This window comes from Hyla sarda, chromosome 1 (genome assembly GCF_029499605.1).
Source record: "Hyla sarda isolate aHylSar1 chromosome 1, aHylSar1.hap1, whole genome shotgun sequence".
NCBI lineage: Eukaryota > Metazoa > Chordata > Amphibia > Anura > Hylidae > Hyla > Hyla sarda.
The window spans coordinates 102,573,060-102,590,159 of record NC_079189.1 but is presented as its reverse complement, the minus strand read 5'-3'; the positions used below and the strand labels follow the sequence as shown (position 1 = coordinate 102,590,159).

The following is a 17,100-nucleotide window of genomic DNA, read 5'->3' as shown; positions in this document are numbered from 1 at the left end:
ACCATTAGAATAGCAGTGTGGCGGGGTTCAGGAAAGTAGCACATTTCTTTCATGTCTTAAATTATATTCTTAGCCTTACCGTGGTCATAAATAAAACTATTAGACTGCTACTCGAATTGGTCACAGCTTGATAGCACTATACAGCAATCCCCCAACTTACAATGGCCTCAGGTTACAATATTTTGAACATTACAATGGTCTTTCCTGGACCATTGTAACTTGAAACCAGACTCAACATACAATGCTATGGACAGTCCAAATCTGCGAAACTTGTCAATGGCTGGAAGAACTGACCAATTAGAATGGGAATTTCACTGGTAAAACACTGTATTACTCAAGTTCATGGACTGACTGGCTGGTAGTGCCTCCCTACAGTACACGGAGGTACTACATGTGTCATCTGCTCTTTTGGACACCAGGTGGAGGCAGCTCCATTTTACTTTTTTGAACACTGTACCATTAAAAAGCTCCTGTTCTTTCATAGACCGTGATTTACAGCTTCCAGCAGTTATCTACTTTTAAGGGGTCCCCCGGTGGAAAACCTTTTTTTTTTATTTATTTATTTTTTAACTGGTGCCAGAAAGTTAAACAGATTTGTAAATTACTTCTATTAAAAAAAATCTTAATCCTTCCAGTACTTTTTATGGGCTGTAAACTACAGAGAAAATGCTTTTCTTTTGGATTTCTCTTCTTTCACAACCACAGTGCTCTCTGCTGACCTCTGCTGTCCATTTTAGGAACTGTCCAGAGCAGCATATGTTTGCTATGGGGATTATCTCCTACTCTGAACAGTTGCTAAAATGGACAGCAGAGGTCAGCAGAGAGCACTGTGGTCGTGACAGAAGAGAAATGCAAAAAGAAAAGAATTTCCTCTGTAGTATACAGCAGCTAAAAAGTACTGGAAGGATTAGCATTTTTTAATAGCAGTAATTTACAAATCTGTTTTAACTTTCTGGCACCTGTTGATTTAAAAAAAAAAAAATGTTTTCAACTGGAGTAGCCCTTTAATCCTCACTTCCAATTGTTTTTGGATGACATTTTGAAAGCTTTAGACCCAATTACCAGGTTTCTAAAGAGTTATGGTCTCAACATACAATGGTTTCAACATACAATGGTCATCCTGTAACCAATTAATATTGTAACTTGAGGGACCACTGAAGAGAAACTTGGCAGTATTTTTAATGAATGACGTATTCTAAAAAAAATACATTAAAAGGTGTCCATGTTGGCTCAACGAGTGTTCAGCTCAATGCTAACTTGTTGTGGCCAGAGGCATAGCATGAAGATGCAGGGCCCCAGTGCAAAATATAGTTACACCCTTGTGCGTGGCCAACTCTAACCAGTTTGAATACCCAGTCCAGGGTTTTTTTTTTGTTGTTTTTTTTTTTTTTTTTTAAATCTTCAAGACCAAAACTCTAATAAAGGAAAGCAAATTTAAAACCAATATCTAGGCACATTGACATCCTGTCTCCTGGTATTGCCCAGCTCTGAGATGACAAAAAAATTATATGTAACAGTTGGACTACATGAGAATGCTCCTTTACTTGCCATATTACTAAAATGAGTTGTAAGGTGGTTACAGTGACAAAAAAATGCTGTATTGTTTGCACCTTGACAGAAAGTTGTGGCTAACAATACTAACCAATATACTGAGTGCAAACCCTGCCTTACAGTAATTTAATAAAGCTAAACCTTTTAGTTTTATCCAGTCTTTTCTCATGATTGGCAGCTATAGAAGTTGTCCCAAAACCAGTTTAATAATATGAATATCCAAGCAGTAGAATGTAAAAAGAATGGAGCACTCACCGGGTCTTTTAACAAACAAGGAACTTCTTTATTTCAACCAAACCAGGTTAGCGTTCTCGATGAAGTGCTGGCGGGCGAACAGGAACAAGGGGGGTGGGGGAGTGGGACGGGCAACGGTCCGTATCATGCGCACAGCCCTAGGGCCTGACGAAGCGCTGTGTGCGATACGGACCGTTGCCCGCTCCCCCACCCCCCTTGTTCCTGTTCGCCCGCCCACACTTCCACGAGAACGCTAACCTGGTTTGGTTGAAATAAAGAAGTTCCTGGTTGGTTAAAAGACCCGGTGAGTGCTCCATTCTTTTTACGTTCTACTTCTTGGATAATCTTACTGCCTTTAATGTGAGCACCGAAACGGTCAGTCAGCCGAAGGAGTTACAATATTACACCCCTTGTCACTATCACAGTGCCGGGTAGTCTCTGTATTGGATGAGTTTAATAATATGGCGTGCATCTGGAATCCATGGCTGGTTTAAGGAAAGCTTTGCTATCGTACGCTAATAATGCGCACGGAACAAGGTCCATAAAGAAAGGGTCATGTTTGTTAAAGGTGGTTGGTAAATTTTGTGCCAAGAGCCCTTTATCGGTGCAAGGTACCATTGTATTAAAAAGAAAAGCTGTGTGTGAAGTGGGCTTGAGGAGCGTTGTGACCAGGCCACTTAGTCCCAATAATTTAACATTACTCATCTTATGGGCTTTGTCTAAACATGCCAAGCATTACAAAATACGTGGATCAGTGTTACCGTTTCTAATGTTGCTAAGCTATTCATTAAAATGAGTTATAATGTGGTTTATAGACTGCACAATTGTCCTGGTGTGTGAAATTCTTTTGCTTTGTACTTGGATAGACACTGTGTGTGTGGAATGGGTGTAACTTTGGCATTAAAATCTATCACTTAAATTACTATTCTAGGAGGAGTTGGAGCCAGATCTTGCCTAGAGCAGTGATATCTTACATTCCCTGATGCTGTTCCAGGAGTGCTCAGTAGTGGAAGAATGTTGTGTGAACAGAGAACTGCAGCTTAGTAAATGAGAGGATTTTAATGTGTCCTGATGACTATTTTAAGGGAATCTGTCACATTGAATCTGCCGCCATAATGCTATATATCAGGAGGAGCTGAGCAGATTGATATATAGTTAGTGGGAAAAGCTTCAGTAGAACTTGCATTTTAAATATACTTTTTAAAGGGAACCTGTCATCACGGTCATGCTGCGTGAACCAGGTGTCATTAGGGTGGTCCCCGTCATTTTCTCCCTGCCCCAACAGACATGATTGATCTCTCCCTGTACTCAAACAAAGATATGTCAAGCAAGGCTGGTGGGGCAGGGAGGAGAGGGATCACCCTAATGACTTATGGTTCAAGCAGCATGAAAGTGATTACAGGTTCCCTTTTAAACATTTACTCATTTTTAACTTAGGAGTCCAGTGGGCAGTCCTAATCAGTGACTGACAGCAACCCTGTATGAGTCAGCTGTCAATCAATAAGTAGAACCACCTTTACTGCAAAGCTATTCCTGCTCTGTGACATGGTTTCCACTGAGAACAATGTTATACATGCAGTCCTAACTTTAGGTTTTGTGGTTAGACAGTGGAAATGTATTGATTCCCAAGGGCATAACCATGAACTATAGGACACCATAGTTAAACTTTGAAAGATACCCCACACTATCATGGCCATCTTCAGAAGCAGGTTCCGAACATGTAAAATGTAATGATTGTTTTGATCTCCCTAACACACAGGCATAATGCACATAATCTCAGAACACAAGGATAGTGCTTACAGTAAAGTTACAGTACACAGTGATGTCACGGTACATGGATAAAGCTCACAGTGATGTCACGGTACATGGATAAAGATCACAGTGATGTCACGGTACATGGATAAAACTCACAGTGATGTCACGGTACAGGGATAATGCACGTCGTCATGAATAACCAAGAAGACACACAATGGTCAGCATGTACCTGTGACCTCACAGCAAAAAGTCACATGCTAGTATACTGCACACGTCAACGTACAGGGATAATGCAGTAGTGTGACGGCACATGTAAACAAAACAGTTTGCTTACTCGTGGGCTGCATTCAGTTTTACATGTCCCTTTCCATCGTGTTTACCAACTGTACCTTATGTCTGAGCAAAAATGGCCTCCTAGCAGTTGCTTTTGTCAGATACCGTTGTGTTTACACCCATGTCCTCAATTAAATACTGTATTACAGCTGGTAATGGCTATTGGGAGACAGTTTTGACGTGATGCACACACTGAGAAAAAACAATTGACTGTACAAATTGTCATTTAGTATACATAAGAGTTATACAATTGTGAAAAACGTTACCCTACTGAAGCTTTAAAGCCCAAAGTAAAAGGCTCATATACTCCCAGTGAACTGGACGGCGCCAGCTGTGGCTTTCTGCCAATTGGCCAGAAGAGAAGCTAGCGCTAAACTTAGAGCTTTAGTCCCCTTGATCTCTGGGATTGGGGAGGGACCTAGACATCAGACCCCAGTGGTCGTAGTGATGGTACCGTGTATCCCAGCAGTATGGCATTACCTTACAAGATAAACATATAACTATTACAGTAGTTACTATATTGTCATAGAAAATTAAATTATTTAAAGGGATGATCCAATGTATGCGTTGTGTGAATCCTATAAGTGGTCATACTACTCAGTAATGGTCTTTTTAGAGCTCTGTTTACAAAAAATGTATGCTGAACATGTAGATCGATGGTTGTCCCAGCACGCCATGTTATTCTCAACCTTCTCCCAGTTCCTGATGATGAGTAGACCTGTCAGAAATGTCTTCCTCTCTCTCATAACCTGACGAGCGTTTGGACCTTATAAAAACAACAGTTTCACATGATTTTAATTGCTGAGCATATATAAGCCCCTTGACCGATGGGATTACGGCCTATACTGTTACATGATCGTTCCACTTGTTTAAGTCCCCACTTATTCTACCTGGAGCCGTTCGCTACATTCAGCTGTAGACTCCCTGCATGTTTTTTTGGGAAAGGTCAGAATCGCAAAGCAGAAAATAGGATTTTCTTTATCAAAAGGCCGGGAAGGTTTGCTTGAATGAAATAAGAGAAGCCAGTTATAATCCTCTATGTGGGGAAATGGCTAAAAAAAACACATTTACCTCTACATTCCTGTAACATGCTGCCAGACATGAAAAGCAACTAATGTGCTCGTACTGTGCAAATCTGTGGATTAACTACTCTAACAAGTGAACCCATTATTGACTTGATAGTTTTCATATTGCTAATGTACTTATGTCGTACTGCATAGGGGGTGTTGACCTGTAGAGGGAAGGGGTCTTCAGGACATGAAGGTTTCTTTCATATACAGTGGTCCCTCAACATATGATATTAATTGGTTCCAGGAGAACCATCATATGTTGAAACCATCATATGTCGAGTACATATGTCTATGTAAAAATGGTAATTGGTTCTGGGGCCTCGGAACCATTGTATGTTGAATACATATCTCTATGGGAAACTGCCAATTGGTTCTGGGATGACCATTGTATGGGGAGTGTTTAACAAACCAGGGTGCCTCCAGCTGTTGCACAACTACAACTCCCAGCATGCATGTACAGCCATTGACTGTCTGGGCATGCTGGGAGTTATAGTTTTGCAACAGCTGGAGGCACACTGATAGGGAAACATTGATGTATGGGGTGTATAGTGTGTATATGTATTGTATGTGATGTGTGACATTGCATACAGTACTGTACAGTTCTTTAAATACTTTCAGGGGGGACAGAATGTCCTCCATTACCATCCTGCCGACTACAGCTCTATAGGAAAGGAAGGGGAGGGCAGCCAGCAGCTCATTGGATGCCTGCAGCAAGATGCTGAAGGCTATTGGCTATGGCTGCACTGGGGGGGCGGGGCTTACACGGAGCTAACAGTGGAAGCCTGCATGAGTTAGCAGGACAGCATGTGAGTAACAGGAGGCAGAACAGGGCACACGGGGACATTATACAACTATCTGTCAGTTGCTGAAGTTGTCAGCGCTGTCAGATAGCTGTTTGTACGATGGCCCCGACACACAGCAGCATCATATGTCGAGGCTGCCTTCAACATACGATGGGCTCTGAGAGGCCATCATATGTTGAAATGATCATATGTCGGGGCCATCATAAGTTGGGGGATCACTGTATTAGGGGGTTAAGAGCTTAATGGGAGGCTCTAGTCTGAAGCCAATTTATTATATTTCTGAGTACCCAGCATTGCAAGGTCTTCCTACCTAAACCTTTTGATGGAGAAAAAGCAGTGTTTTCAGGAGACTTGAAAAGCTGCATGCCATCCAGCTTTCCCAGTTTCCTGAAGCCCCAGCAATAATAGGCTGCAGGTCCTCCCTGTATTCCACACTGCCTCACTGCAGCTAAAAGCCCATTGAAATCAATGACATTTTTTTCCCCTCACTGACAAAATGAGTTTTACGCGGAAATCATGGAGAATTTGCGCAGAAATTCCGCAAAAGAAGGAAAATGGGGGGAAAAAACAAGACCAATTATTCCTCAGTGTTATCACACCCTTAAAATTAAGCCCACGTGAGGAGAGAGTTCAAAGACGTCTGATGGAGATCATGTGACTAAACATATCATAAAGTGTACGAGCATTGGATATCATGCCTGCTAATGTGTTTTCCTACTTAGGGTATTTGGTGGAAATTGGTGCAAGCCATTGAAAAGAGCATCTGTTATGTTCATGGGGGTGCCCAATAAAGTCAGTCCATGTACTTTTCGAGTAACTTTAAGAAAAAAGGAATAAGCAATGTGAACACTGGGAGGAGCAGAGATGCACAAAAAAATTGACTAGGAAGGAACTATTAGTTATTTTTAAGTGAATGTAGCGGAGCTGTAATACCAGACAAGGATGCATAGACATGAACACTGCCATATCAGATACTGTTGTTACATAGGAGTTGGCATATCTATGGGACAAGATGGAAAATCTAGTTTAAAGGGGAACTCCACTGGAAAACATTTTTTTTCTAAATCAACTGATGCCAGAAAGTTACAGATTTGTAAATTACTTCTATTGAAAAAATCTTAATCCTTCCAGTACTTAGCAGCTTCTGTATGCTCCACAGAAAGTTATTTTCTTTTTTAATTTCCTTTGTGTCTGACCACAGTGCTCTCTGCTGACACCTCTGTCCATGTCAGAAACTGTCCAGAGTAGGAGAAAATCCCCATAGCAAACCTATGCTTTTCTGGACAGTTCCTGATATGGACAGAGGTGTCGGCAGAGAGCACTGTCAACAAGACAAAAAAAGAAGAAAAAGAGGAAAATTTCCTCTGTAGCATACAGCTGCTAAAAAGTACTGGAAAGGTAAAGATTTTTTAATAGCAGTAATTTACAAATCTGTTTAACTTTCTGGCAACAGTTGATTTAGGAAAAAAGTTTTCCAGTGGAGTACCCCTTTAAGGGTATGAACTAGCAGAAATAGTCAGTGGTATCCACAAAGTTCGTAATTGCACTTTCAAGAGAGTTACACTCCTCAGGCTGTGCTGAGTGCAAAAACAGTACCCGTAACAATATGCCGGTGAGACCACTGTTAGACCACAGGTGCTGTACCCCCATAGCATAAGAAGTCCATAAGTAAAATCCAATATGTAGAAGAAGATGGCAGCATCCACCGGTACAGTGGAAAATCTTCTTTTATATAAGTGCAAAAAGTCACATCATGTGCGGCCGGGCTAGGAGTCCAACAGAATCATCAGCATGGGTGACAGCTGTTGCGCACGCGCAACAGCTGTCACCCATGCTGATGATTCTGTTGGCCTTCACATGACGTGAATTTTTGCACTTATATAAAAGAAGATTTTCCACTGTACTGGTGGGTGCTGCCATCTTCTTTTACGTATTGGATTTTATTATTGAACTACCATCATAAAATCTGCAGAGTGACATCTGCAGCGTGAAATCTGCACCAGATTATAAATGTGTGAACATATACTTAAAATCTGTCTTTTACTTTTCAACCTGTGTATGTATAATTTTCTCTCCATGCTGGGGACCAAGCAAGACTTCACCGTACTGTAGAGTAGTACAGAAAACACAGCGTGCTTGTATGCCGTTTTATCAGTGCTTGATGTTACAGGCCTGAGGCTGCACTACTGTCAATAGTTGTTTAGTGGTGTGTGCTGACATTATTGTGAATGGAGATTTGATTGTACTCTGAGCCCCTGTAACAGAGCAGTAAGTGTTATCCTGAGTTCACCTCTAGGGCCCTCCAGCTTTGTGCCTGTCATTTCAAGCTTTGATAACCCTTTATAGTACTGAGCTCTGTTATAAACCCTTGTCACGTTTTGCAAGGGGCAGTTTTCCTATTTAAAGGGATGTATATAGTGCCTTAGAACTACTTCAAGCTGCTCGTTCAATAGTTCTTTGTTGTGTCAATTCATGTGTATCTTAGATCGCCTTCCAAGAACGTGGTTATACATCTATTATCTGAAAGAATTTGTGGTTTTTCTCTTGGAAGGATAATGAGCAGAGAACAATCCTATAACAAGGGCACTGTTTATACCATGGACAGATGTGGGAGTGGAGTCTGAATAGCTTTGGGAGTACAATATATGTTTATTTTCATTATTTTAGAGCAGTCATTAAATTAGGGTTCCACATACTGCAGGTATATAGCATAATGATACCACATATGGTACCCTAGTACTAAGGTGTTAAAGTGGTACTCTGGTGAAAAATATTTTTTTAGGTCTTTTTAAGTCAATTGGCTCCAGAAAGTTAAAGGGGTACTCCACCCCAGGACATCTTATCCTCTATCCAAAGGATAGGGGATAAGATGTCAGATCGCGGGGGTCCTGCCGCTAGGGACCCACGGGATCTCGGCTGCAGCACCCTGCTTTAATTACTGCACAGAGCAAACTTGCTCTGTGTGTAATGGCGGGCAATACAGGGGCCGGAGCATTGTGACGTCATGGCTCCGCCCCATCATTACGTCACGGTCCGCCCCCTTAATTCAAGTCTACGGGAGGGGCGTGGTGGCTGTCATGCCCCCTCCCATAGACTTGCTTCAAGGGGGTGAGCCGTGAAGTCATGATGCTCCGGCCCGTGTATCACTCGTCATTGCGCATGGAGAGTGTTTACTCTGTGCAGTAATGATAGCGGGGGGCTGCAGACGAGATCCCAGTGGTCCCCAGCAGTGGGACCCCCGCGATCTGACATCTTATCCCCTGTCCTTTGGATAGGGGATAAGATGTCCTGGGGCAGAGTACCCCTTTTAAACAGATTTGTAAATTACTTCTATTAAAAAATGTTAATTATTAGCTTACTTACTTTAATTACTTACTTATTAGCAGCTGTATACTACAGAGGAAAATATTTTCTTTTTGGATTTCTTTTGTCTGGCCACAGTGCTCTCTGCTGACACCTCTGTCCATGTCAGGAACTGTCCAGAGAAGGAGAAAATCGCCATAGCAAACCTATGCTGCTCTGGACAGTTTCTGAAACTGACAGAGTCGTCAGCAAAGAGCACTGTGGTCAGACAGAAAATAAATCCAAAAAGAAAAGAACTTCCTCTGTAGTATACAGTTGCTAATAAGTACTGGAAGGATAAAGATTTTTTATTAGAAGTCATTTACAAATCAGTTTAACTTTCTGGCACCAGTTCATTAAAAAAAAGTGTTTTTTCCACAGGAGTACCCCTTTAAGTACCTTCCATCTTTTAAGGGAGGCTTTTTAAAATGACTGCGTCTTAATAAAACCTGATAAGCTTGCAGATAGGACATTTTCCATCCTAAAGTGACTAGTTGCATGCACAGTGATCAGTGACAACTTGTATTTGTTGTCACTGATGGCAACAGAGATCAGCAGTAAGTTTTAATTGGTCATCATTTTAATTTTTTGACCTTTTTATACCTCTTTAAAGAGTTACTCCGGGGAACACAAATTTACCCCCTATCCATGTGTCTGATTGTGGAGGTGGGGGGGGTGGACTTCTTGGACCACCACAATTTCCCGTACAGGGCCAATCGCTGGTTGCTTTGCTTACCTTACTCACCGTGGAGACATATAGGAGTGATATCCTACTTAGCCAATCACTAGCTAACAGTCCCAGTCTCAAAGGGTGGGGGGGGGGTGAATAGCTCAGAGGAAAAGTATCCGAATGGTACACATAGGTGATGTGTATAACAGAGGCACACACACTAGCTGTTATTCACAGATCACCCGCCCCCTCTTTCATATCCGTGGAACAGTCTCTTGTTGTCTGTCTATGCAGCTTGCTGTAAAGCATTTCTTTAAAGACTGTTACAAACAGCTCAGGCAGTATGTCACCCCCTATAATGTAAGATATAATGAAAAGGTAAAATAAATAATAATTACAATCAGGTTTAGAAATATATTAGGAAAAAAGAACATGTTTTAATATCAACCTTTATTCTGTGAAAAATAAATCTAGATGACGCATAACCTTTAAATACAAAGGATCAAGACAAGCTTTTGGGCATCTAACTCGGACATACGGTGTTACCTTTCTAGTTCATGTAACATTAGGTTCTGAGATCTGTTATCGCCCCTTGACAATTTGAATGTTCTGAAGCACAGACAGACAGAACAGCTCTTGGTTTTCGATTTTCAGTCCTTAATAGGTTATCCTTGTATCTTGCCTTTTTCATTCAAATGCTTAGGACTTTTTCGGGTTGCATCCCTTTTTTTTAATTAAAAATAAGTTTTTCCCACAAAATACAGCTAATAGAATTGAATACACATTTTGAATGTGGAAGGGGTGTAAAGCCAGCCTAAGGCGCAGATTCCTGTTGGCAGTGAAATCCGTCAGACCTCGTCCGATGACTCAATCTCCAGCCACAGCTACTTTCATCCAAGCTCCGGTATAAACAATGGTTTGATACCTGAGCTCAGGTGAAGCGGGCGCCACTGCCACTCGTGAATAGCACCTGAAGCATGTGTGGATCTCTCACTTCTCTAAATGTTGGTAACCTTGTACTCTTTAGTAAAATCGAGGTTCTGCATGGTGCTTGTAGCAGGACATTATGTAGGCCTGTACATATGGTACTGAAATATGGCCACCATACTGTACGACTGTACGTATGGTTAATTGTACACTGTATAAACCCTTTATTAAGGGATGTGGGTTTCTCTACCAAATCCCATCCAACATAAGGACAACCCTGGCTGAGACATGCAGGTAGAGAAAGAAGGTGGGTTTAACCCTTGGACATGGCTTTTTTCCCTCTTCTGTCAGATGTATGGGAAAAGCTCAGCAAGTAGGACTTCAGTTATTGACCTGCACGTCCAAAAGGCTTAAAGCTTGGGATGTCTAAGGTGATCTGTTCTTATATCCTTTTTAAGAATTGTATGAGGTTTGGAGGACATGGCTGAAAACTTGTGGAAACAGTGCCAGTCTTGTCCATAAGTTGTCTGGTATAGCAGGTCGGTCTTATTCAAGTGAACAATATTTGGCTGCAGTACAAGATGGAACCAATTGGCAAGAGTGCACACAGGTCGATCTCCGTGCTCCTCTGGGCTCTTAATATGGTTTATTTCTCCCCCTGTGCTTCTGAGTTCCACAGGCCAGTTGTAATTCAGGGTATTTGCATGGAAAATATAGCTCTAGCATTAAGGTAATTTAAAAGGTAACGTTTATTGTTAATTCCATAAAACCCATATTGTTAGTTCCTCATATATATTATGTAGAAAAAAACCCAGGCACATTTTGTACATCTAGAAACAGCATAGCAATTTAATACCAACTTATGATGGAGGGGTTCTGCTACACAGATTAACTCCATGCATGCCAATTCAAGGTCAGCTTTTCTATACAAGACTCTATTAAATTATTTATAATGGTATCTTCTGAAATGGGAGAAGTATGTATGTGTTAAAAAAATTTTTAAAAAAAAGACAAATATATATATATATATATATATATATATATATATATATATATATATATATATATATATATATAATATATGTGGGAGCCTAGTCGAAACGTCGCTTGCTGTGAAAACACTTTCTTTGTTATGGAATAAACACAAGACTTTTCCACTTTTACACCTTGTGTGCTGCGGTGAGATTCCTTTTTGCTGTTTGAGTGGTGGGCCACTGACCCGGGCTCCAGAAACCACGTGCACCATTGGATGAATATACCAGGTGTGCTGTCCTTCTCCTTGTTATATATTTATATGTATATTTTATTCAGCATGCAAAACCTTTGTACACATGTCTAGAACAGCAGCCTGTCATGAAAAATAGATCCAAAAGTGATCAAAATACACTGCTGAAAAGTCCCAAGAGCCAAGATGTTACCTCATATATAATATTCAGGCATTCATACACAAGTAGAATTTGGTTTAAAGGGGTACTCCCATGTAAAACTTTTTTATTTATTTAATGGATCTATAAACAGTTATTTTAAGGGAAAGCTGGCGACTGGAACCAACCTTTTTTCTGTCTGTCTGTACGGCGACCCACCTGCTATCTATGTAATTGGACTGGTGGTGTTCAGCTAATAGAAACCCTTTTTTTCCTTACAAAATGTAAAATATTAAGGTCATTTATAGTAGGTTACATTTTCAACAGAGACCGCTTGTGTACTAAACAATGCAAGATAAAGCTATTGTTGATATACTTCTACACAAATTGGAACATAGTCATGCGGGACCAGGGAGGTCCTTGAAAAGGCATATGGAGAATCCATTTAGGGTAGCATAGAGGGCCATCAATGGTTACAGCTTTATAGAATACGTACAATCCCTTTAATCTTATCCGCCATAATTCTTTTCTCACTTGCACACAAACTAAAAAAAGTCTTCTTCCTATAAACCTTATGTGTTTTTTTTACAGCCATTTTCTACAAGGATAACCACTCCAAGCAAGAATTTATCTAAGGAGCTGTTGTCTTGTCTGAAGAATACAACCTCTCAGGTCTCCACGGCCAAAGCAAGACTCCATTCTGCTGAGCTGAGACGAGGAAGTCTGACAAAAAATGTCACTGTCCGAGTGTCCTCTCCTCCTAGAGGGAACCAGCAGCCAAGTGTAAGGAGCACTGGTAAGTTTACTTTTGCCATCACAGCTAGTGATTCACTGTAGAATCTTAAAGGGGGACTCAGGCCCTAAGAAATCTTATCCTCTATCCAAAGGATAGGGGATAAGATGTCTGATCGCGGGGGGGGGGGTCCCGCTGCTGGGGACCTCCGCTATCTCATGCAACACCCACCTCTCTCAGCTGCACAAAGCGATGATTGCTCCATGTCTGAAGCCTCACGACCACAGGGCCGCAGTATCTTGTTGTCACAACTCCGCCCCCTTGTGATGTCACGCCCTGCCCCCTCAATGCAAGTCTGTGGGAGGGGGCGTGATTACCCCCACAATCACACATCTTATCCGCTATTAGGGCTGGAGTACCCCTTTAAAGGTAATATGTTGTCATTGTCACCTGTGCTAACTTGTTGGTACAGGCTTGTAGTGCTTATGACACTGATAATAATAAATACCTATCCCCAATCTGTGGCACCATTGCCTGTAATGACTTATTCGGGCGGCAGGCTTGGTGCTTGGGTGGCACTGCTCACGCCTGCTCACATTCGGACTGAGTGAGAAGGCTGACTCCAATGACAGATTCTCTTTAGGACATTATAGCGAATTACACATAACAACGTCTGTATTGCTATTAGTTTCTATGCATTGATATGTTTACTTTGTACTGCAGTAGCTATTTAAAGGGGTACTCCGGCCCTGAGACATCCTATCCCCTATCCAAAGGATAGCGGATAAGATGTCTCACCGCGGGGGTCCCGCCACTGTGGACCACCGCAATCTTGTATTCACCACCCACCTGTTTGAGCTGCACGCCACGGTGCCAGCTCACAAATGGCCGGGTGACGACCATGGGGCCGGAGCATCGTGACGTCACGACTCCGACCCCATGTGACATCACGCCCCCGCTATGCAAGTCTATGGGAGGGGGCGTGACGCAGTCACGCCCCCTCCCATAGACTTGCATAGCGGGGGGGGTGACGTCACACGGGGCTGGTGTCGTGACGTCACGATACTCTGGCCCTGTGGTCGCCACCCTTCTGTTTGTGAGCTGGCAACGTGGCGTGCAGCTCAAACAGGTGGGTGGCGAATACAAGATTGCGGGACCCCGCGGTGAGATATCTTATCTCCTATCCTTTGGATAGGGGATAGGATGTCTCAGGGCCGGAGTACCCCTTTAAAGGGTTAAAACCATCTCATAGACTGATGGCGTATCTAGGATATACCATCACTTTTATGATCTATTGAGGTCCCACAGTAGATGAATGAGAAGAATAGAAGATGAGAAAAACCAGGAAACCCATATTCTATTATTTATGAATCATTAGCATGTGGTTCAGGACTCAATGGCAGAACTTTAGAACCTCAGACGCACTGCGGATGTGCAAACAAGTCCTTGAACTGTCAGACAAATGTTAATACAGACTTTAGCTGCATTTGCATTTATTTGAATTTATTTAGCCTTTTTATTTTGCATAATTATTTTCACTGTTTTTACTTCGCTTTAATTTCCGTATAATTTTTGTGGTATGGCCCTTCAGTGTCTTGTGCGCTACGTGAGCAGACACGTCAATGTCTATTGGAACAATATTTTTCTATGTTAAATGATTTAAGTTGATCCAGGGAGATGTGCCAGATAGATATGTCCCAGTATTTGGAGTTTTGAAATCTTAGTAATGGGTGTTAGTGCTTATGTAACAAGAAAAGTTGGGGCTTGTTCATCTGTACAATAATAGCATGTCACAGTGAAATAGCGTGTAACCAAATTTCACAGTGCTTTTTCTATGAAACTAAATAACTAAAGGTATAGTTAAAGGGGTACTCCGGTGGAAAACAGATTTGTAAATTACTTCTATTAAAAAAATCGTAATCCTTCCAGTGCTTATTTCCTGCTGAATACTACAGAGGAAATTCTTTTCTTTTTGGAACACAGTGCTCTCTGCTGACATCATGACCACAGTGCTCTCTGCTGACATCATGACCACAGTGTTCTCTGCTGACATCTCTTTCCATTTTAGGAACTGTCCAGAGTAGGAGAAATCCCCAGAGATGTCAGCAGAGCTCTGTATTCCAGAAAGAAAAGCCTTTCCACTGTAGTATTCAGCAGCTAATAATTACTGGAAGGATTAAGATTTTTAACGGAAGTAATTAATAAATCTGTTTAACTTTCTGGCACCGGTTGATTAAAAATAAAGTTTTCCACTGGAGTACCCCTTTAAAGGGGTATTCCAGGAAAAAACTTTATTTTCTTATATCAACTGGCTCCAGAAAGTTAAACAGATTTGTAAATTACTTCTATTAAAAAATCTTAATCCTTTCAATAATTATCAGCTGCTGAAGTTGAGTTGTTGTTTTCTGTCTGGAAACAGTCCTCTCTGCTGACATCTCTGCTTGTCTCGGGAACTGCACAGAGTAGAAGAGGTTTGCTATGGGGATTTGCTTCTAAACTGGGCGGTTCCCGAGACACGTGTCATCAGAGAGCACTTAGATAGAAAAGAACTCAACTTCAGCAGCTCATAAGTACTGAAAGGATTAATATTTTTTTAACAGAAGTAATTTACAAATTTGTTTAACTTTCTGGAGACAGTTGATATATATATAGAAAAAGTTTTTTCCTGGATAACCCCTTTTAAGTCCAAAAAACAATGTGTGGAAAGCTTGATGCTAGACCAGTGTTTCCAAACCAGGGTTCCTCCAGGTGTTGCAAAACTACAACTCCCAGCATGCCTGGACAGCCAAAGGCTGTCCAGGCATGCTGGGAGTTGTAGTTTTGCAACCTCTGGAGGCACCCTGGTTGGGAAACATTGTTCTAGACAGTAAGTTGGTTTTGAACTATAAAACACATCTTTATGGCCCTACCTGATCATTTTTAACCATTGAATCAGTCCACAAAAACTTTGACTTTGGGACCATTATGGCTGCTTGATGGATTTCCAAACCACAAGTTGGGCTAAAGGAGGTTCTGGGTGGTCTTGGAAATACTATAGTCTGGATAACCATAACTGCAAGAGGAATCTGCAGGGAGGATGTGTAGAAGTCTGTCACTTTATATTTCCCATTCTTTATGAATCCACTTTTTTATTTATTTTTTATTTTTATGGGAACACATTGTGTGAAACTTCCTTATAAACTATATTTTGTAACTTGTGTATACCATTCCAAAAAGGTCTCGAAGTAGTGTATTTCATTGTCATGATATATTGCAACTTTATTCATAATTCAATGTAAAATTGTATACAATAGGTGTGTTTCTGTTTGAAAGACTGTAACAGATTAGGGAATTCAAGTTTAAACCTAGTAGGAACCATACAAACATGACATCAAGAATCATTAGAAAAACCTAAATGAAACAGAAAAAAAACAAGGTTTATTAATCTGTGGCTAAAGGAATAACTCTGTGTGTGAAAAAAGTTAAATGTGCGGATAGGTTAAGGCTAGGTTCACACTGCGGGATCTCTGGACAGAATTTCTGCTGGAGATCGAGCCGGCGGCACTAGGACCGCACGGACTGCGTTGCCGTCCCCATAGATGGTGATGCGTTTTTGAGCAGATCTCTCAAAAGATCCACCCAGAAATGCATTGCCGTCTATAGTGACGGCAATGTAGTCCGCATGGTCTTAGTCTCGATCTCGGGCAGAAATTCTGCCCGGAGATTCTGTAGTGTGAATCTAGCCTAAGAGATTACTTTGGAGGGGGGGATGGGGTTTGTAGAGGTTTAAGTCCTTCCTAACAGAGCAAGTTGAGCAAAAAGGGAGTTGTGGTGGTCTACCTTTTCAAAAAGCATGATTGGGTTGATTCTGTCTTTAACTGCTTGAATGGATAGAGTTGTGGTCCCCCATTAAAGGAGTAGTCCAGTGGTGAACAACTTATCCCCTATCCTAAGGATAGGGGATAAGTTGCAGATCGCGGGGGGTCCGACCGCTGGGGCCCCCCGCGATCTCCTGTACAGGGCCCCAACAGCCCGCGGGAAGGGGGCGTGTTGACCTCCGCATGAAGCGGCGGCCGACACGCCGCCTCAATACAACTCTATAGCTGCCTTCGGCAATCTCCGGCTCTGCCATAGAGATGTATTTAGGGGGCGTGTCGGCCATCGCTTCGTGCGGTGGTCGACACCCGCTATCTGGCTGGAGAACTGGGGCCCTGTACAGAGAGATCGCAGGGGGCTTCAGCAGTCGGACCCACCGCGATCTCAAACTTATCCCCTATCCATAGGATAGGGGATAAGTTTTTCACCACTGGACTACCCCTTTAATCAGCCGAATGACTTT

The 17,100-nt window shown here is 41.8% G+C and overlaps 1 protein-coding gene across 5 annotated transcripts in view; it reads left to right on the top strand.

Moving 5' to 3' along the window:
- The window catches only part of MTUS1 (microtubule associated scaffold protein 1), a 259,211-nt gene that overhangs the window by 90,649 nt on the left and 151,462 nt on the right, over positions 1-17,100 (top strand). For all 5 annotated transcript variants that reach the window (XM_056559054.1, XM_056559034.1, XM_056559044.1 and 2 more), the window contains exon 3: positions 12,641-12,845. In XM_056559054.1, coding sequence (XP_056415029.1) covers positions 12,641-12,845 — 205 coding nt within the window. The remainder of the gene's footprint in view (positions 1-12,640; positions 12,846-17,100) is intronic.